The 23,117-nt window shown below is 42.5% G+C and overlaps 1 protein-coding gene across 2 annotated transcripts in view; it reads right to left on the bottom strand.

Annotated features, from left to right (window-relative positions):
* Window positions 1-10,805, bottom strand: part of ADAM23 (ADAM metallopeptidase domain 23) — a gene marked incomplete at both ends in the record, with an annotated part of 161,698 nt that extends 150,893 nt beyond the window's left edge. For both annotated transcript variants that reach the window (XM_079924205.1, XM_079924204.1), the window contains 2 exons: window positions 9,251-9,468; window positions 10,592-10,805. In XM_079924205.1, coding sequence (XP_079780331.1) covers window positions 9,251-9,468; window positions 10,592-10,805 — 432 coding nt within the window. The remainder of the gene's footprint in view (window positions 1-9,250; window positions 9,469-10,591) is intronic.
* Between the last annotated feature and the right edge of the window lie 12,312 nt (window positions 10,806-23,117).

The raw sequence follows: 23,117 nt of genomic DNA, 5'->3' as shown, positions 1-23,117 counted from the left end.
CTTGTTTTATTGCTGTGAGGACCATGTGAGATTATAGATATGAAAATGCCTCAACAAAACTGTTTAGGTTCACTGCAAAGTGAATATTGTATTTGTTACTACCAGTGTATTGTTGAGTGAGTACGGGTTGGTTTAATGCATTCTATCTTCTTAGCTGAAAAAGCAAAGGGCAAGGAGGCACATGCAGGATGGAAGACTCCTCTAAGTGTTGATTGATTTATATCATTAGTGGAGGCCATCTGCAACACAACTATTAACTATTATGGTATATGGTATTCACAAGCCTGTTTGCAATTAAAAGACAGCACAAAGCACCCAATTAAGTGATCCAGACTACAACTTGATATAGCAAATTTTTGAACATCCACAATAAGGGAAAGGAAGCACTGGAACAGATATTAGAATTCAGTAGATACTCAAAAATGAATGGCTCTGAAATGTTTTGTATGATATGCCTCTATAGGTGTGCTTAGATTTGATTTCTAAAATTAATCTTTAGCCCCACTGAGGGCAGAAGGAGGTGGTCCAAGGGCATGTGATTATCTTGTTCCCCCTCCCACCTAGGATTTAAAATGTGCTAGAATGACTGCCTCATGTGGACACTGCCATGCAAATAAGAAAGAGATGAATGTCCCCAACTATATAATAATAGATCAAAGCTAAAGGGCAGTACAGTCACTGGTTATAGGCTCCCAGTTACACTTCTCTATTCATTGGTTTGTTTGAACTTAACTCTCTGTAATTAGTGTCTATCAGTAGAGGAGACTTATTTGAATTTCTATCCATTCCATGTCTAAATAGAAAGCTTTGAGAACATTTAGCATTAAGGTAGTTCTTGTTGACAAATAAACAGCTTTTACAACAGACTTGAACATAGATTTCGAATTCACTAATTTGTAATGTTCCAGATGAGGAAAAGTAGCCTCTGTCTACTCTTTAACCAGAGGAGACAACAATATAACAAAACCTTATTTGGAGCATGGAGCTAATTCACAGGTCTGGCTCTGTCCAGACTGGGTACCCAGTGATGGAGGATGCACCACTCACATACTCTGTGAAATGCAAAAACTGTATCTTGATTTGCTGTGAATGAACGTAATTGTTTTCAACTTCTCATTATTCTAACTAAAATAACTGGATCTACCCTTTTATAATAGAATTCCTAGCATTGGATTTGATTAAAATTGTACTGAATTTATATAAATTCTAAACACAAAAACTCCTTTGTAAAATTGCAAAATTCAGATGCTAGGTGGATTGTGAAAGAATGAATTATGTGAATGAATGAGTCTTTCATAAGACCATGGACCATGGTCTTAAGACCATCATTTGTGAATTTAATACTTTGTGTGAATAAAGCTTTATGATTACATACATATTTGAGAGGAATAAAATATTTTCATTCAGAAAACTTATTCTCTAGGAGAATTAATTACTCAGATCCTAAAGATGGAGAGGAAGGACCTTCTGAAGCAGGAATTTAACCATATTTGAACCTAAAACAAAAGCCTGAGAACACATTACTGACAGTTTGGGTTACTGCTACTGATCACAAGCGTTTTCCATAACTAGCCCCAGAATTTGGACAGATATCAATGGAACTGTCCAGATAAAACTACCTCCTGCCATGCACTGACCTGGGTAAACAGGCCTGGAAAAATGCTGAAAGGAGAATGGACCAGCAAATGGGTAGTAATCAGAAGGGGGGCAGGGGCAACAGCTCTCCTCCAGAGCATTTCACTTTCTCCCCTTTACTCCACAAGGAAAATTCATCTGCTGAAATCATGCTTGTTGCATGTGGATAAAAGGAGTCACGTGATGCACTAAGTGTTCCAGGAAGATTAATCTGTCAGCAGTGGGACTGATGGATTGACAGAGAAAGAGAGAGAGAGACAAGAGGCTATGACAAGAACACAATACAGAGGAGGAGGGAAGGATGGATTTGGGAGAAACGTCAGGACTCAATATGTGACTATTTATAGACAGAAGATGAAGGAGAGAAAAGAGTCAACGATGACTCCCAAGGTTCACTCTTAGGTGGCTGGGAAAATAGCACCACCACTGAGAAAAGTGAGCAAGGCGGCCAGGACAGCTCTCTTCCTGCCTGTCTTTACCCTCAGCCTGCATGATGCCACCAACCCTAGCCAAAATCACTGAGCAAATAATGCACTTGTTATTTTTTGACTGGCTATAGAGAGAAGGATAGTGGCCCAATCTGTTAACAAAACCTGAGAATAAGTGAAGACAGAATGACACAAGCAGTTATATAGTCAGCAGGAAGGAGCCAACCCAGGAGTAGAAAGAGCAGAAAATGTTATGTAGGGACACATGCATGTGAAAGCAAGACCTTGGACAGCACGACGTACTGCTGGAAAGCATGGCGGCCATCAGATCAATCCAGCTGGGTGAAATGATCAAAAATAGTCCAGACTTCGTGAGAGAGAAGAATCAAAGACTAGGGTCCAAACTGAAATGCCTACAGGAGCTGGGCGAGTAACAGAAACGAGGACGGGTGGCGTTCGGCAACAAGGAGTGCAGGTGGGGGCCACTGAAACAGCACGCGCCCACCCCATCTAAAGAGGAACCACAGTAGGTAGGTTACTCTCACCCAAGACCGTAGGCCCAATCTTCCAATTCTTCAAGAGCAACCCTCCCACCCACCATTCTCCACCACGTACGCTACCTTATCTTCTTCAAGCGCTCGTCAATACCTGAAATCTCTGTGCTGCTCTTGCTATTGCGGTTATGGCCTGTCTCCTCCCACTAGAAGGTAAGCTCCCTTAGGAGCCACAGAATTGGCACTCAATCAATGCTCAACCAACCATTTGCTCACCTCCGGACGCATCAGGAGGTGAGCCATTTGATACAAAATAAATCCAAACCCTTGATCTCTCCACAGCCTTCCCCTTCACAGCCTTTCCCCTTTGCTGCCTGCCGTACCCAACACACCCTGGTCTCTCTCCAGCCTGGACTTTTGCAAAGGATAAGACCTGGGTTCGAATCCTGACTCTGTCTGCCCCTTACTAGCTGTTTGTCCTTTGTGAAGACACTAACTATAACTCTCAACTGCTACATCTGACAAACATGTATTGGATTTCTAGAGGAATCAAGTGAACTTTTTAAAAATTGACCATGAATGTAACAATGATGTCCAATTCTTTTAAATTTCCCACACTTGGGTTTCCCCTTCTCACACTCACCACACTGTCTCCAGCAGGGCAGAGCCTTTGCCTGCTGACTGTGGGCCCCACTCTACCTCCTCCACCCTCCACCCTCTTTCCACCTCCCGAAAACTTGTCTCCTAATTGCTCTTTAGGGCCAGCTCCATTGTTTCTTCCTCTCTGAGGTTTTCTTTGACTTTCCTGAGTCCCCACAGCCCTTTGTTCCTACAACTAGCAACGCACTGACAGGAACCACACACACACCGCCAGCTGCCCTCTGATGCCCAGCAAGTCACGAGCAAAGGTAGGGACTGAGTGTTACTCTTCCTCGCTCTTCCCAGGGTCTAACACAGTGCCTGCTTCAAAACAGGTATTTGCCAAACATAACTGAACACCTCACAGATGTAAATCTGATTGACTGGAAACTGTATGAGTGGACACCTTGGGCTCCACCATTGAGAATTAACCAGTAGCAATGACAAAATCTCCCACATGGTCAGCTTGTGATTACCCATGTTAATGGTAGGTGACACTGAGAGGGATAATCTAAGAATTGTTAATACAGGTATTCTCATGATTTTAGGTCGCGTAAGTGTGATTTATGCAGTGCGAATAACTTGAGATCAAACTTCTCTCTCCTGCCGCTCTGTCACAGTGCCAAAAATGCTTAACAGTAACTTAAGGTGCTTTTGAATGTCAATTTGATTACAACATGAAATTTCACAGAAAGCACTGCACTCTTTCTAACATAGATAGGAGTGTTCAACCATCAATTCATTCAACAGATATTTACTGACAGCCTACAATATGCCCGGCATTACAAGGAAAACCGTTACAAGCCTGAATTCTACGTACTACAATTCTGTAATGACTGCTTAGGAAGACCTAGAAAACTTGGGAAGGCCGCTGAGGCCAATACCAAAGTTCGTATTACCAAATAAACTAATAGTTGCCACACGACCAGTTCTAAGGACCCAGTATTTCTTTCTGCTGATCCACACCGAGAGCAGTGGAGCAGCTGGCTTCTGGATGGCCAAGTAACGTGGAACCAGCTTTGTCCTGAAACAGAGTAGGAAGTAATGATAATCATCGTGATCTAAATTTACTTAAATGTCTCTCTTCTCTCTCTTCAGCCTGGGGCGGTGGGAATAGGTGTGATGAAAAAAACAACTTTTGTTTTTCTGAGTTGCTGCCTAGGCATTTTACAGACTGGAAACCCTGCTCACACCTAGAGTCTGGACATTTAGATAAGGACTGCACTTTGGGATTCCTACCATAAGTCCCTCTTTGCTTTCCCCAGATGCCTTTTAAAATAATCACTTAGAGTTAAGCCTGTGAAAAGTTAGTGACCTCTGACCCAACCACCTTATAAGTGATAGATGCTTGCTACCCTCTCTATCTTCTGCTTACTGGTGACCTGGGACAAAGGACTGTCCTTTCCCCCCTCCTCGTTCATTGTCCCCCAACCTTTTCTGGGATCTGTGAATAATAAATCTTGTGACTCTATTTCTTTTGTGTGGGTGTATTGAAACTGTGTCTTCAGTCAAAACGACCCAGTGGTTTTCACGTCCCAAAAGTGGAAGCTTGGATGCTGAGGGAGATACTTGCTGACCCGTGTGGGTGGTTTGTGCCCCCTCATTCAGCAGGTCATAATCTGTATGTTCTTAATTCAATACAGCAGGTCCGACTCCCCAGCACAGTAGGGAAGGTAACAAAAGACTGGACCATATCTCAAGTCCAAGGAGATGACTTTCATCTTTCCCCAGACCCTGTGCTGTACATAATGTACCTCTTCCATCCCTTCCCAACTGCAAGAGAAGAGAATCTAAGTAAGTAGGATTCAAGGCAAGTAGTTTTTGACTAAAGGCAAGTTTCAGGAAAAGTTTTGAAGGGGAGCAGAATATACTCTCCCAAAATATGCCTCTTTGGCATAAACATTATTTTCGGCTGCTTATTTTTAAGAAACAGTGGACACAGGAGCAGCTCTGTAAACCAAGCAGAAGTTACTCTTCTGTAAGAGACATTTATATTTGTAAGAAATCTCCATTTGTAAGGGTGTTTCCCTCTCTGTACCAGAAAGAGGAGGATACTCGAAATCTCCAGAAACACATTATCAGCATAAAAGGCAACGATTTAAATCTGTGTAACAACCTTACCCTCATTTACTGTGCTTTTCCTGATAGCCTCCCATCATCTTGTCTTTAGCTGGACAGTTATTTAAGCTGATGGCTGGGCCATCTCAAAGTTACTCAGTTTTCCTGTGTCTCTCCCATGTACACAGGAGGCATACGTGTCATTAAACTTCTAATTTTCTCCTGTTAACCTGTCTTTTATTACAGGGTGTGTCTCAGCCCAGAACCTGGAAGGGTAGAAGAAACATTATTTTTCTTCCTCCACAGGTTCATTAACATTCTCAGGAATAGATCTCATAGGATTATCTATGAATGAATTAATTAATCTAAATTGTTTCTGCCTCTTTTTAAATGTATATTTTATCCAAATATTGAATTAATGGTTGATAAAATGCTTATGTTTAGTCATCATAAAATTCCATTTATGCTTGTAAAAGTTCTACAGGTGAAGAAGATAAGTCTTGATAACAAAGCGAAACAAAATGTTTCCATTTCAGACCCTATTACTTCTACATGGTGGTAAATTAACCTCCTAGTTAGTAAGAAAAAAATTACAATAAATCATCAGAAAACAAAGCTGTCTATAAAGAAACCTGAATTGGGTTAAGTGCCAAAAATCAAAGGACATAACTGTTTAGATCTGAGATAACCATGTTCCCAGTCTGCTCTGGACCATCTAGGTTTATGGCAATCATCCTGGAATAATTATTAAGCGTGCCTACTTTCACTCTCAAAAAATGTCACAGTTTGGACAATAAGTTATATATAACCCTATCTGGAGATAAAAAGATTCCTAAACAATCTTTGACAAAGAAAACTTTAAGATTTTCAGAAACACTAGTATGACAGCCTGCTTTGCACAGTCTGCTTTTAAACTTACCAATTTTGAAAGAGTTAACAAACATCTTAACTCTCACAACTGTAAAGTAGTAAGCCCTGCTCAACTTTAAATACTTACGAAATAAATATGGAGTTCTGCCCTATAACCTATATCTGGGAATTTCCCTCTCCACCTCTACCCACCAATCTAGGATTCCAGGAGAATGGCACAGTGATTCAGCATTTCTAAGGCATTCATTAAAATGTGCTTGGGCGCAATGAAATCAGGGGAGAAAGAAAGGTACCTAATACACAGATATTAAAATCAAAACTTCTTTTATAAAGGCAAAAATAACGAACTTCCATACTTTTTCTCTTACTGAAACATTTGGAAAGCAGCTGAATTGGCAAGTATCTCCCATCACTATGATGAGGCAAGTCATCCAAAGATACAGCAGAAAGCACATGCAACACTTTCTGTCAACTAGTTCAAGAGATGCTTCAAAACAGAAGTGCAAGGGAAATCATAGAAACACAGAGGGAAGTTTCAGGGAACCCATACAGGAAGAACACTGTTTATCCCTGTATAAGAGCGCTTTTTAGAATCTTGCTTATCTCATTTTTGTGTCTCCTGGAGGACAGACCTTGTCTTGTTCATCCTTGTACCCCTTATCTCTTATCTCTGAATCTTCACCATACTACTTTGCACATGAGAAATGTGCAACAAATACTTGTTGAGTCAAACTAATAAGAAAAGAAGAAAAATGCTTTCAAATATAATTTCTACATAAACATTTTTTTTTGAAGATAAAAGAAACCTAACCACTATGGAGGGTGGAAGTGGAGAGGTAAAATCATTCCAACAGCAAGTGTGTGCTCCCTACTAAGAAATCTATTCCTCTACATGAGTGGTGGGTAAAGTTTTAACAATCTTACTATCATAAAAATTCAGATATACTGTAGTCAAACCAAGTCCCACCAAACAAAGCAATCAAATACGGTTAGACTAGAAGACAGGAGTTAGCCATAGCCACCGACAGCTCAGTTATTAGAGAAGTTTCACTAAAGTTCCCTTCAAGTCCAAACTCGAGAGGGCTTGAGCATTCTTTAAAATAGGCTTTCAGGCCATGTTTTTTCTTCCTCCAGCATCTTATGCAAAGGCACTGGAATTTGAGAACTTGTCACTTAACCATAGAGGATCTTATTAATTAGTAGAAAAACCATAAAATGGGCCTCAATGCCTTTATCAAGAGGAACTTGGATTCTTCTTCCTTAAAGACACTACCCACTCCTCCTATCAACAAGACAAACGGGTAGACAGGATCCAGGAGTCAAGCCGTCAAGTTACATAGGAGCAGATCAGAAAAGGGCCATGAGCAAGGAGATCCCTTCATCTCAGCCAAGGCGGGTAGCAGCCTCTTCACAGCACCGTGAAGCAAAGTTAAATTCTCCAATAACATCCGATATGAAGGAAGCATTTTCTCAGAAGCCTGACTTGTAAATATTAAATATTCAGGCCTCTTGAATTTTACATCAGCTGTTTTACAATCCTGGGAAAGGCACCTGAAGGCCTTAAATTTCTAACTCCCCATTTGTAAAACAGGAATAAATACTGTTACCACTTACCCATATTTTAGAAAACTAATAAAAACAATGATGCAAACCATAGATACTTTCCTTAAATTCTAGATGTTTAGACAATGACTGTTCTTCTCAACTCAACAGGTATAATCTGTAAGGGCTCAGAACGAGCTTCCCCCCAAATGTGTCACTTTTGCATGAGGATTATTTTGAACTAAAGGCAAAATCAAGACCCTGCAGGTTCAAGAGAAACTACTGCCCCTCCCTTAACTACCCAGCAGAACTTAAATTGAGGATTTTTCCCAGAAAAGAGTTATTACGAGAGATAAATTTTATCTAAGTGGCCCCATCTATATGGCAGGGCAAACATCTAATTACCAAACACCTGCTCTTTTTATTGTCCTATGAATGACCCTCCTGTCCGTGGAAGCCCGAGGCCCCTATGCCATTCCTTAGCTCAGGATGGCATATACGCCTCATTTTACCTTTCTGTCTCTGAACCTCTCAGGTATGTGGGGCCTCTGGCCCTCACATGCATACATACGAGATTAAATTTGATTTTCTCCTGTTAATCTGTCTCGTGTCAATTTAATTCCTGGACCAGCCAGAAGAACCTAAAAGGGTAGAGGAAAGTTTTCTTCCTATCCTACAAGTCCAAAGTAAAATATTTAACAAACGGACTCTATTTTCTGCTCCTAATAAAGAAAAGAGGCACTGATAACCCATTGTGGACATCTGCTTGGGGTCCAAAATTTTATTAACTCAAATAATGACTAGTAAGCAGGAAAAAAAAGATCCCTTGAACTCTTTGGATATTAAGCACCTTCATCTTCCACTGAATGCCTTTTTAAAAGTCAGTGACACTTTCTGAACCAATCTGCAAGTAAAGTTACTGCTCACAGTGAATGCAGATAAACTCTTGAAGGGCTGTGCTGACCAAAACTGGTCTCTATATTATATAAATTGTTTGTTTACATTCACCATAATCTTTTAAAATGTCATATTGCTTACCTACTGAAAATATAACAACAAAAAAGTATTTTTTTCCTACTGACCAACTAAAGAAAGAAAGAGGTTGTTCAAACTTCACCACTCAATTTCTAAGTGAAAGACTGATGGGGAATCGGCAGCCCAACAGCTTTTTATAGCAATTTTCTGGGTGCAGATTGAAAGCAGTTTTCGTCATGGGAGGTAGAATACTGCACCCTTACATAAAGCCTCACAGATAAAAGTCAGGACCATCAACGTATTCGCTTAACTACTGTTCAGTGTTCAATGCACCTACAAGAAAAATGGACAACATTTCAGCTGTTAAACTTATAAGGCGATAAGAAAATTCCAATTCCAGTTTAGTGTCAGAGAGGAAAGACAGACAGCAGCCCTATCCCAGTAGATCCCAGGTTAATTCCCTCCAGTTTCTCCCCTATCATAATATTAATTGGTTTCCTAATAAAATACTGCAGTAACATTTGTGAAATCAGATTCTGGCAGAAAATCAAATCAAAGGACAACTAACTCTTCATGGCAGCCACTTTTGCATACCCAGACCCTGCCTACCTTGTTATGTTTTTGCTGGTGTCTTGCCTTCGTGTCAAGAACGTGGTAAGGGCTTTCCGAGTCTTGGTTGATGTAATATACGAGTCTTGAAGGCAGTGTGATTTCCTTCTGCATTGCATTGCTGTAACTGCTATTACTGCTGCTATTCTGTTGCAATGTGTTGTCTTCATCTGCCAGGATTCCCAAATTGTTTTCTGCAGTTTCATTCCAATGCGGAGCTGGGGGGGGAGGGGGGGGGACACAAACATACACAAACACACACATACCCTATAAATACATAAGTACTAAAATGCATTTTTCCATTAATTGCAAAAACAAAGTTTTCTACTTTTAAGCAGGTAAGGCGTAGAGACACAGGAAAGAAAGTTATTGCAACAATGAAATGGCCTGGATAGGTTATCAGCCAATAAGGCTTATACAACAATGTACTGTTTATAGTCTTAAATCTATACTTCTAAGTCTGGTGGTGGGGCTGAGGGGGAACGGACTTGAAGGAAGGGTCATTAAACGAACATGCTCAGGGTTTCTGCCCCTCACCTCCCCCACCTTGGGAGTCTACAGAAGCTCAATGGGACTAGGACTAAGAGTATCCCACCTGAGAGCTAAGAACGCTCCACAGATAACTTGAGTGCGGAACTCATGAACACGGAATGTTAACCGATTCACTTAACAAAATGGACAATTCCCTTTTCTTTTAACTTTGAGACGAGCAAAAATCTTTTGCCATAGAGAGATGCAGATGCTGGCAGCTTTCCAATTTCTTTTTATTTTCCTGCCGATGACCAGCTATCTGCGGTCACTGATGTCCAATCATCAATGTATTGAACATCATATTATCTTCATTTTTCATTATAATGACAAGCATTTTGAGAAATTACAAGCCAAAGGTTTATATCCCCGAAGTTTCCCTCCCCCGCCTTAATTCCAACAGCAGTGAATAAACCCACTAGGCAATTTGAGGAAACACGTTACCACTATTCTCATCACATCCTCCCGCACTCACGTTCAGGCTCCACCACCCAAGAAAAAACTTGCTCCCTCGCTGCATTTCCCATCCACCGGTTTCCCTAAGTTGCACAGAGATCAGTTAGGGACCCCGCATCCACTGAATACCTTCCAGTGGAACCGGCAGTAATTTAGTGAATGCAACAGAAAAATGGACTTCAAAAAGTGAACTGGAATGAACGCCGGTTTGGGAATGAGAGAGGTGGGCAGGCAGAGAGAGGCTCGGAAAGGCCGAGCCCTGGACGTGTCCGGAGCGCACGGACCCGCGTGCCCTTCGCTCTCCTCTGCAGGGCCCCGTGGGCAAGGCAATGCAAAGGGCACCTGGGCCATACCCACCGCTGGGTGCAGCAGCCCGCCAGGCGCGGGGCCGGGATGAGGCGGCGAGTGGAGGCAGCAGGAGAAGTGCGAGGAGCAGGCGGCAGGGCGGCGCGCGGGCCGGGGCGCGGATGGGCGCCGGGCCGGCGGGGCCGCCGCGGGAGCAGCTGGAGGCTCGGGGGAGGCTGCAGCCCTCCACGGGCGGCCGCCCGGAGCTGTTGCCGGGTGGCTTCATGGCTCATAGCTCCCGGACGCCGCTCGGTGTGGCCAGCGAGAGCGCCGGGCTAGGCTGCGGGTAAGGTTGCGGGCGGAGCCGGTCACGCCGGCTCGGCGCGCATGGTGCGGCCGCGGACAGGGGGGTCGGAGCTCGGGGCTAGGGGGCTGGGCGGCGCCCCCTGCCGTGCTCGCCTCTCAGCCCCTCCCGGGGTGGCTGCTGAAGAGTCCGGGGGTCCCAGTCGCTCCGCCAACTTGGAGCCTCCCCAGATGCTCCTCCCTCCCTGCGGCGGGCGCGGCAGCTCCAGTGACTGCGGGGGCTGCCGCTGGGGCTGAGGATGCTGAGGCGGCGAGCGAGAGCGAGCGGCGCGGGCGTGCGCCCCGCCCTCGAGAGCGCGCCCGAGCGCGGCTTCGCGTCCTGATGCTGATGCTGTTGCCTGGCACGGGACGCACTGCGCATGCTTTATTGTGGAAGAGAAAGGAGAGAGGGAAAAAAAGGGAGCAGAGTGATGCAGCATCAGAGGTGACGGTGGCACCTCAAGAGTTGGGGGCGGGGAGAGAGGAAGCTGGCAGCCAGGGATTAGCTGGAGGGGAAGAAAGAAGAGTGTGGGGATTTCCAGGACAGAATGATCTGGAGGAAACAGCCAGCCAGAGAAATCGGCCTGCTTTTTCCACCACCCCAGACCTTACATACCCCCTCCTGTTCCCACCGCCACCTTCTCGGGTAAAACTTAGGCCAAGCATTTCCCTGTTAATCCTTTATATTTCCTTCCTGCAAATATATTGATATATAAAGGATTGCAGCCGGGGAGGTAAAAATAGCACTGCTCCTCATTCAGTTCGCTGGCAGCGCGGGGAACGAGGGCTGGGAAGCACTTTGGCGCGTGGCGGGCTCGCTGGCCAGATGACGCCCTGCGGCCTTGCAGAGCTCAAGGCGCAGGGATCCCCCGAGCTGGGCCCTCCGCCCTGGATTCTGTCGCCCGGGGCCTCTGTCGCCCGGGCTTGTGCCCAGGGCCTTTGCGGAAAGCAGATGGAGCTCAAAAGTTCAGAAAGGATGACTGGACGTGTTCCGGAAGGATTTAGAAATTCTGGCGGGGAAGAAATAGGGAGATGAGAAACCGAGTGTGTGGCAGCTATCATGGGAAATCCAGCATTTGTCAAGCCGGTGGGTGGGCGTGCATCGGAGAGGGCACATTGCAGATTTTGAGATCTGGTCCTGACTTGTGCAGAGAAAGAAAGATTTTTCTCTCACTGCTGTAAAAAAAAAATAAAATCCCTGAATTGGGTGGATCAGCAGAAACTAAATACGATGGTTTCAAATTAGGGCCTGTGGCATATTTCTGCCCCCAAACTCCCATAATGCAAGCATTCATTTGTTCGCCGTCCCAATGACAGCCTGAGTAGTAGCAATGTTGTCTTTCTCTGTTACGTGTATTTAAAATGGAGATAATACCATCTACTTTGGGGGATCAAGAATCTCACAATAAAGAGAAAGAATGTGGGTATAATGCACCACAGCAATGACAGGACTCGGTGTTGTTAGCTATCTTCTCCACCCCCAGTTAACAGAGGGAAGGGGGAGAGAGAGAGACGAGACAGACACACACACACAGAGACCAGAGATCTCAGAATTGTTAGAGAATTAACACTAATATTAGCTCTTCCTCTTTGTATCAGAGCTAGGATATCAATTTGTTATCACACATTTATTAATGTGAACTTGTCATTGATGCTACCTCCCCCAAATGTGGGCAGCAACAGTCTTCCCTTTGGCTCAGTTTGTGTCCCTAGCAGCTAGCGTGGTGTTTGTGGCACAGAGAAGTCTCTCAAAATATGTCATGAATGAATAGACCAGCGGAGGTACCAGTAGCAGGAGGCACATGGGGCAAACTGGTGAACATGCCCACCTCCCCATAGTTCCTACTTGCAGCTCAGTGCTCTTGGGGGTGTCTCCCTCAAGACAAGCATGTCCTGGCTAGGTTTTCCCAATTTATGTTTGATATAATGATATAATCCTGGAAAAGGGCTTGGGGGCAAAGGAGGTGGACAAGGAATGAGAAGGGAAAAGGAAATGAAAGGCAGAAGATGCCCAGATGCAAAGTCCTTTAAAAGGCGTCTCTTACAATTGAGTAACAACCTCTCAAAGCCTCTTCCAATAAATAAAGCCATGAGTTACCCAGTCCACCTGCATACCAACCAGTCAGCAGCCACAATCCCATGCACTTGGGAAACAGAATAAGGACTGAATTCCATTTCTAGTAAGGAGCAGAAGTATTTGCAAAAAAAAAAAAAAAAAGATGTTCTCTTTTGCACTGTAATCCAAAAACTGCATTTATTTACAGAACTTTAATGTTTACAGACTCGACCGGAGCCTGGATAATGTATTAGTAAATGAGACAGTGAGTCAGAGAAGGAGTAAATCACTCAGAAAAGAATGTATTAGAAGTTTGGCCCTTAAACCATATATTTAAGGGGAGGTTAAGAACAGAATCAAATATTCTTTAAGCAGTTAACTTGTTTGATTTAGTAATAGTCGCATTAGGTAGCTTGGAATGTTTATTGTTAGAGAGTCTAGTTCTAAATAGTCCCCTCTGTGCTTATAATATTTAGAAATTTTGTCCATCATCATCTACTGCTTTGCTCTATATTCATGTCTGTGCATATCATCTTTCCCCTGTCAAAAAACACTGAGACTTAAGCTGCGTCTCATTCATCCCTGATCTGTAGAGCCTAGCATAGTACCCAGAATGGAGTCAGCATTTGACAAATGTGTATTGGGTAGAGGGAAACTCACAGGTAGGAGGGAGGGATTCAGCAAGCTGGAGTGGAATGAAGGGAGGAAAGTACCAGAAGTTTGGGTGCTGTAATAGCTCTGGTTAGACATGTGTGCTGGATCCCAAGAGCATCAGGGACCACTGGAGTGGCCTGGTGAACTTAGCAGATGAGAAAAACTGCTGGAGTCGTAGGTGAAAACAAGCGGCCAGGAGGCCCATGGGAAGAAAATTACAGCAAGCTATGTGGATACTAACTGAACACAAGGAAGGGTGTGTGCGAGCAGCGTCCACAAAGGGTAGCTGTGCTGCTCCCAAAGTGGTTCAGCTGGGCCGGTGAGGGAAGACACCAGAAGTCCTCTCTTTGCTCTCGTTTGTTGCAGGGGGCAGACCGGACCTGCCTTGAAACCAGTGAGGACACTGGGCCTGCACAAGAGCAAGTAAAAGGGTAGAAATATAAGATTTGGAAGGCATCTGCCTCAACAGGGCTGAAATTCTGGGAGAGAAGGTAGAGAAAGGGATCACAGAAGAGGGGCCTTGGAAGATGAAAGCAGGTGAAAAAGTAGGGCAATGTAGCAAAGCAGATTCACAACAGCAATTAGAATGGAAAAATCATTTGACCAAAAAGTCAAGGTCAAAGAAGGTGTGCAGCAAATTGGTGGATGGCGATGATGCTGAGGAGTGGTCTGGGGGAGTGAGAGCAACTGCACAAACAAGGGTCAAAGGGCGGCAGCTCTGATTCCAGGGCAGCTCCATCCAGAGAGCTGGCTGGGAGCAGAGAATTCCGTTACAGACTCTGCTAGAGGAGGTTCTTCATTCTCTTTTTAGACTGGCTGTGAAGACTGATTTTACAAGTGAAAATTAATGCCTCCAAGGGAAAAAGTGTGATGAGAAAAACAACTTTTGTTTCTCTGACTTGCTGCGTAGGCATTTTACAGTATGATAACCCTGCTCACACTCAAGAGTCTGAACAATCTGGATAAGGGCTTGACTTTAGGATTCCTGCCTTAAGGGCACATTGTGCTTTTCCTGGGCACCTCTTCACATAGCTACTTGGAGTTAAGCCCGTGAAAAGTCAGTGACCTCCGCCCCAACCTTCTTTCTTTTTTTTTTATTTTAATTAATCAGTTTTTAATCTTTTTACTTACAATGTTTCCGGTGTAAAGCAATTCACTTATACATATATACGTATATACATACATATTCTTTTTCAGATTTTTTTCTATTATAGGTTATTACAAGACATTGAATATAGTCCCCTGTACTATACAGTTATACGTGATAGTTGCTTGCTGCATTCTTTATCTCCTGCTCACTGGTGACCTGGGACAGAGGTCACTGCCCTTCCCCCAGCTCATTACCTCCCACCCCCAGCTTCTGGGATCTGTAAGTAATAAATCTTGTGACTCTGCTTCCTTTGTGTGGGTGTATTGAAACTGTGCCATCAATCCAAATGACCCTACGGATTACACTTCACCGAAGTGGGATCTCAGATGCTGAGAGGGCTACCTGCCTGCCCGTGTGGGTGACTTGTGCGCCCCCACCCCGCCCCGACCTTTCAGCAGGTCATAATCTGCATGTTCTTAGTTCAGTCCCCCAGCTCCGGCTTCTCAACACAAGACAGCGTACTATTTGGTAAAAGCCAAAAATAAGTGAGCTCTATTATTTGTACTTTCCACATTGTTCTGGGGTCAGCAAACATTTTCTCTAAAGAGTCATATAGTAAATATTTTAGACCTTGCGTGCCATATGGTTTCTGACGCATATTCTTGGTAATTTTTTTACAACACTTTAAAAAATGTAAAAATCATGCAGCCTGCAGGCCCTAGTTTGTCAACCTACCATTTTTAACTATATATATATATTTATATTTATATTGACTTAAGGTTAAACTTTTTTATCAACTGCATTAATATGCTTGTGAGCAGAAAAGCACGTGCAACAGTGTACATAGCTCTAACTCCAAAAGAGCTAGCTCTTCACTGAACTTTACCATTTGTTTAATCAGTAATTGCTTATTTCTTAATAACATTCAGCACTTGAAGGGATTCCTAAAGAAAGAAGTATTCCTCCATTTCGAGATCATTTCCAGATTTAGACAACAGAGGGAAATGTCAGAAATCATTCGCCAAAAAATACAGATACAGAAAAGATTCCAGACTTTTTTTTTTCTTTTTTTTTTTTTTTTTTTTGCCAAGATGTATTTTCTGGTGAGCAGAGACATGCTGAATGAAAGCTACATGGTCAGAGGATGGAGTAACACACCCAGTGACAGCCCTTCCTGGAGCCCATCACTATAAGTACCCTGCGTTTGTGTTCCTCAAACTCAATCCTGAAGAGTGGCTGCAAGGCAGCCAGTATACAGAGCCGAACAGGCAGCCTTGAAGTTCATGAAAACTAAGTCTGCAAGTCTATGTTAAATACACCTGCTCATTCTGAGGGACAGACCACAGTGGGCCAATTTCAGAAGTCAAGGTGTGACTTTACTCAACACTACTGGGCAAAGCAGAAGTATTTATTACCAAAACTGCAATGGTCACAGACATATTTCTTTTTTTTTTTTTTTTTTTTTTTTGGCCACGTTGGGTCTTCGTTGCTGCACGCGGGTTTTCTCTAGTTGCGGCGAGCGGCGGCTACTCTTCACTGCAGTGCGCAGGCTTCTCATTGCAGTGGCTTCTCTTGTTGCAGAGCACGGGCTCTAGGTGCACAGGCTTCAGTAGTTGTGGCTCACGGGCTCAGTAGTTGTGGCTCGCGGGCTCTAGAGCGCAGGCTCATAGTTGTGGTGCATGGGCTTAGTTGCTCCACGGAATGTGGGATCTTCCCGGACCAGGGCTCGAACCCATGTCCCCTGCATTGGCAGGAGGATTCTTAACCACTGCACCACGAGGGAAGTCTGACATATTTCTAAAGGAATAGTTGAACAGACAAAAATGTGTCATAGTGTCAAAGCGTGAAAATATCTGAAGAAAGATAACCACTGGAGACACGTAAAATTTAGTTCTTAAGGGATATTACGTTAAACAAAGGTTAAGTAGGAACAGGATACATTTTTAAAACAGCTGACTTTTCTCCCCACTATGCAAACATTCGGCTAGTTTATCCCAGTTTGGTGTACTTACAAGCTGTAGTACAAAGGGATAAACAAGCATGTCGTGATGACTTGTGGCGATGATCTATGCTATGCAAAACTTGGAAGAATTGTGTTTATTGAGAATAATCACTGAGGCAACACGTCATTATTAAACCCTCTCTGGGTCACAGAGCAGCCCTTGGAGTTTCTGCAGAAGTAAATTGCCATGTACTAATTGGGGAAGGAAGTCCTCAACTACTTTTAGAGACCGCAAGTAAATTTTATATAAAAGGTTAGAATCCCATCAGCAGAATTAATATACTAGTGCTAATCCCTAGCATTTGCATAACAATAGTTAAACCCTTTAATAAAGCCTGCTTTAATCATTACTATGCGTTTACACATCGCAAAGTGCTTTTATCTGTTTTATTTTATTAGATCCTCAATTCTGTCACACAGAGAAGACAGTCATTGCTATTCTTTTTAGGAGCTCCATCTTGGATGCAAGGACACTAAGGCCCCCTGGTTTTTGCAGTGATCCTCAATCCTGGCTGCACATTCTAATCACCTGGAAAGCTTTAACAATCTATTGATGGCTGAGTATTTAGAATCTTCAAGGCTGGAACCCAACATCAGTGTTTTACAATTCCTCCCAGTTTAATTGAATGTGAAGCAGAGTTAAGATACACTAGGTAGAGGGATTTCTCAAGATCACACACCAGAACAAGACATCAAGAACTCGAATTGGAACCCTGAATTCAAGTCCTGCGCTGTTCCCAAGGTCTTCTTCCCTATTTCTGCTTTTATAACAAGTTAACCCTGAACGAGGAAAGCTTAAAAAATTAGCTTAGTACAATTGCTGCAAAATCTAAGAAAATACAGAATTAGAAAACATTTGAGACAGAAGTTACCTGTGAAGTCATCTAGGAGTTCAAACCCATTGTTGTAGAAACAAAGATGCGGACCTTATTGCCCAAGGTCACACCAATCTGTGGTGGTGACTTGGGACCGGATTCAGAGTCCCCTCTTCCAGGCTTTCCAGTACTTTCCATTGTACTTTGTAAATAGTTTGTTTTTAAAAAATTGACTTACAAAAATCCTGGTCAGTCTGCAATGTAATTCATTTCCGGTCTTCCACTTGACATTGCTATGTAAAGATAAAGAAGGACATAGCTACGAGGTCTAGGTCCCAACAGCATCAGTTCCTCTAAGCCCAGTTCCATAGCTTGGCAGCATAACTATGGGGAGAGGTGCCACAGATCTTTGGAGGTAATTCATTCAAATAATACCTATTGTTCTCCTACTTCTCTTGTCTTTTGTGTGTCAAATATTTCCAAGGGACAATTTTCTCATCCAATGAGTTTCTTGTAATACCCTCAGTATATCCTAAGAATTCAACAACTGCAGCATCTTAAATCATGTTTTAGGAAGTGCCAAATTTGGTGAGAAACAAAAAAGAATACAGGAAATAATAACAAAAATATAATAAAAATAATAACAAAGAGAAGGAGGAGGAAGAAAAGATTATTTATGCAGCACCTGCAAGATGTGCTAGATACCATGTTAAGCACTTTACCTGAATGAGCTCATTTAATCCTCATGCAGTTGTATGAAGGAGCCACTATCCCATTTTGACTGAGGAGGGAACTGAGGCTTGTAGAAGTCAGATAATTTATCCAGGGTCATATGAAGCAGGACTGGGTCAGGAAGCATGTTTGCCTAACTCCAAAGAATAAACTCCCAACCACAACATAATGACTCACAAACCCTATCAATTGATCAAGTGTAGTAATAAAATTCACCAAAAAATTACTAAAATTCAATCCTCTACCCATTCCACATTTAATTAGAAATTTATTTTGTTTGAAACTGGAGCTGAAAAACACTGATGCTGTATAATTTATTTGGCCACAGCCCCAAAAGAAAACACTTAAAACGATCTGAAATTTTCTTCAAAAGCATTTTGAAATCATGGCACTTGGCTATAAATAGAATTTTAAATTTTATTTTTGTCTGTTTAAAAACCACAGACACATTGACTCATGCACAAAATGTTCTGAATTATGTTCCTTACTTCACATTAGAGACTTCTGAATACAGCCATTCTATACAATTATTTGTATAACTCTAAAACAAAACCTAATTATGGTCCAGATATTTGTTTCTTACATTGACATAGCATTCCACAAGAGAGGGCCAAGATCCTCCCTTACCAGAGAATTTAATTTTTTCTAAAATTTAAATTAACCAACATAGCCACCTATTCGATTTAGTTTAATTATAATTATAACTAGCAACATTTATTAATCTACCTTTATCAATTAATATTAGCTTTTGCCAGCATATTAGCATGTTCAGATTTCTAATGATGTAACAAAGAAAGCTTAAACCCTGATCAGCATTCGTTAAATATTTTTATCCTTTTGTTGTTCTGAGGCAAAAAGAACGGCTAACGCCTAGCTCCTTAGATCCTATAATTTGCTTTTGCACAATTTTGTCATTTACTGTATTTTAACACATACATTAAAACTGAACTAGCTATATTATTCCTGTTAGATTGTCATGGTATTAGACTGTTCATGTCATGGATATAGACATGACTTGGAGATAGAAAACAAATGACAGAGACAGACAATCACTTCTCTAGAAGAAAAAGATAAACTCTAGCCTCCAGAATCCAATTCTAAGACTTTGTGTTTGTTATTCTGATAAATTATCTGAGAGATAGATTGCATGCTGAAAATGCCCTTGCAGAAAACATGAAGTTTTTCCATGTAATGAAATGTTTGGATGAACTGAGATAAACTGTAAACAAAATGTTTTGAAGCTGTGTGACCTGACCAAAAAAACTAAGAAAAGAATTTCAATATCAACAAGGAAGTTTCGGAAAAACTAATCTAAACTATTTGTATATCTAAATAGCTATACATCCCACTTTCAAATATCACGGCACACGTAGCTTATTATCCATATCACAGCTGGCGATAACACACACACACACACATACACACACACACACACACACACACGCACACTCCACACCAACATGGGAAACAGACTGTGGAGTTGACTGTCCTTGAACAAAGCAACTTTATTTTAAAATGCCAACAAAACAATATTGATCACCAAATAGAAAATATGATGAAAATTACACCAAACTGTGATGCGCAAGCCCTATAAATAAATTGGACATGATCCAGGAGTAGTTCTGTTTCCTACGGCAAAATGTTAAAAACAACAACACTAGCAACAAGATACAGGCATACCTCATTTTACTGCACTTTGCTTTATTGTGCTTCACAGATGTGACATTTTTTTACAAATTGAAAGTTTGTGGCAACTCTGCATCAAACAAGTTATCAGTGCCATTTTTAAGTAAGAGAGGCTCCTACTTGCTTCAATTCTGTGAAAGCTGAGAGATGTAAGGAAGCTGCAGAAGAAGAGTTTGAAGCAAGCGGAGGTTGGTTCATAAGATTTAAGGGAAGAAGACATCTCCATAACATAAAAGTGCAAGGTGAAGCAGCAAGTGCTGATGTAGGGACTTTCCTGGTGGCGCAGTGGTTAAGAAGCCCCCTGCCAATGCAAGGGACACGGGTTCAAGTCCTGGTCTGGGAAGATCCCGCATGCCTTGGAGCAACTAAGCCCATGTGCCACAACTACCAAGCCTGTGTTCTAGAGCCCATGAGCCACAACTACTGAGCCCATGTGCCACAGCTACTGAAGCCCACACACCTAGAGCCTGTGCTCCACAACAAGAGAAGTCACCACAATGAGAAGCCCATACACCTCAACAAAGAGTAGCCCCCACTAGCCACAAAGAAAGCCCAAGTGCAGCAACAAAGACCCAACACAGCCCTAAACAAATATATATATATATTTTTTTTTTTAAAGTGCTGATGTAGAAGCTGCAGCAAGTTATCCAGAAGATCTAACTAAGATAATTAATGAAGGTGGCTACACTAAACCACAGATTTTCCATGTAGATGAAACAGCTTTATATTGGAAGAATATGCCATCTAGCACTTTCATAGCTAGAGAGGAGAAGTCAATGCTTGGCTTCAAAAGACAGGCTGTCTCTCTTGTTAGAGGTTAATGCAGCTGGCGACTTTAACTGAAGCCAATGCCCATTTACCATTCTAAAGATCCTAGGTCCCTTAAGAATTATCCTAAATCTACTCTGCTTGTGCTCTCTAAATGGGAGAACAAAGGATGACAGCACATCTGTTTACAACACGGTTTACTGAATATTTTAGGCCCACCGTTGAGACCTACTGCTCAGATAAAAAAGATTCCTTACAGCTCATTGGCAATGTACCTAGTCACCCAGAGCTCTTATGGGAATGTACAACGTTACAGATTAATGTTGTTTTCATACCTGCTAACACAATATCCATTCTGCAACCCATGGATCAGGGAGTAATTTAGACTTTCAAGTCTTATTATTTGAGAAATACAAGGCCATAGCTGCTAGAGACAATGATTCCTCTGATGGATCTAGGCAAAGTCAGTTGAAATCCTTCTGGAAAAGATTCACCATTCTAGATGTTATTAAGAATATTGGCGATTCCTGGGAAGAGGTCAAAATATTAACATTAACAGGGGTTTGGAAGAAGTTGATTATAACCTGTAAGGATGACTTTGAGGGGTTCAAGACTTCACTGGAAGAAGTAATTGCAGATGTGGTGGAAACAGCAAGAGAACTAGAATTAGAAGTGGAGTCTAAAGATGTGACTGAATTGCTGCAATCTCCTGATAAAACTTTAATGGATGAAAAGTTGTTTCTTATGGATGAGCAAAGAAAGTGGTTTATTGAGATGGAATCTACTCCTGGTGAAGGTGCTGTGAAGATTGTTGAAATGACAACAAAGGATTTAGAATATTACATAAACTTAGTTGATAAAGCAGTAGCAGGATTTGAGAGGATTGACTGCAATTTTGAAAGAATTTCCACTGTGGGTAAAATACCATCAAACAGCACTGCACGCTACAGAGAAATTGTTCGTGAAAAGAAGAGATCATCTATGTGGCACACTTCATTATTGCCTTATTTTAAGAAACTGCCACAGCCAGCCCAGCCTTCAGCATCCACCATCCTGATTATTCAGCATCCATCAGCATCGAGGCAAAAGTCTCCACCAGCTAAAAGATTTCCACTCACTGAAGGTTCGTATGATGGTTAGCATTTTTTTAGCAATAAAGTATTTTTTAATTAAGTTGTGTATTTTGTTGGGTGTTTTTTTTTTGACATAGTGCTTTTGTACACTTAATAGACTGAAGTGTAGTGTAAACATAACTTTTATATGCACCGGGAAGCCAAATATTTCATGTGACTGGCTTTACTGCAATCCTCGCTTTGTTGTGGTGGTCTGGAACCGAAACCACAGTATCTCCGAGGTATGCCTGTATTTTTACATTTTATTTTGAAAGGTACGCCGTAATATCTGTTAAAATTAAATGTTCTGGGAGGGCTTTAGTGCTTTTTAACATTTTGTAATTTTGTTTAACATTTTGTAATTTAAATAGATGTAGCATGCACTCGAAACCAAAAACTTCGTGCGACTCGCTTTACTGTAACATTCGCTTTATTCCGGTGATCTAAAACCTAATCACAACATCTCGGAGGTCGGCCTGTAGTGCAACTGACATGGAGCTGGGCTGCCCAGATGCCACTGAAGAAAGGACTTGTTGGGCTTCCCTGGTGGCGCAGTGGTTTAGAGTCTGCCTGCCGATGCAGGGGACGCGGGTTCGTGCCCCGGGCCGGGAAAATCCCACATGCCGCGGAGCGGCTGGGCCCGTGAGCCATGGCCGGTGGGCCTGCGCGTCCGGAACCTGTGCTCCGCAGCGGGAGAGGCCACGACAGTGTGAGGCCCGCGTACCGCAAAAAAAAAAAAAAGAAGAAAGGACTTGTTGCCCCAGCTGCTGGGAGTGGTGTCAGCAGACAGCCCTTAGATGTCAGCCCTTTTAGGGATTGCTTCAGTAGCAGAGAGTAATGCCATTCCCAGGGGTGCTTAGGGTCACACCATCCCCTAAGTGATCCACATGCAATAATAGGCAGGGATATAAAAGCCTGCCCATTTTGGCTCGCACCGCCAGCTGTAGCAGATGAAAATACAATACAGCCAGCTAAATTTGAATTTCAGATAAACAATGAATAATCTTTTAGTAGAAGTATGTCCCATTCGAATTTGAATCTGAAATTCAAATCTAACTGTGTGTCCTGTATTTTATCTGGCAGCCATAATTTACCCTAACGCAGTAAAACTCTGATGAGCCATTTTCACTCCACAGCCCCCTGTGGGGTGTGCCAACGCAGCTCTTAGGTCAGCTCTCCTTCTCCCTTTGCCTCCCTCCTCCACCCTTCCACAGGGCATTGATCCCAATGCCTTTCCATGAAAAACATCCTGTATGCCAAACTCTATCTTCGAGTCTGCTTCCCAGAGACCCCAACCTGCAACAGAATGCAACAACCATCTGTTCTGCCCAACTTTTGAAA

Source organism: Stenella coeruleoalba, assembly GCF_951394435.1.
Source record: "Stenella coeruleoalba genome assembly, chromosome: 6".
NCBI classification, from domain to species: domain Eukaryota; kingdom Metazoa; phylum Chordata; class Mammalia; order Artiodactyla; family Delphinidae; genus Stenella; species Stenella coeruleoalba.
The sequence above is the reverse complement of the archived record's forward strand: the minus strand, read 5'-3'. Positions and strand labels throughout refer to the sequence as shown.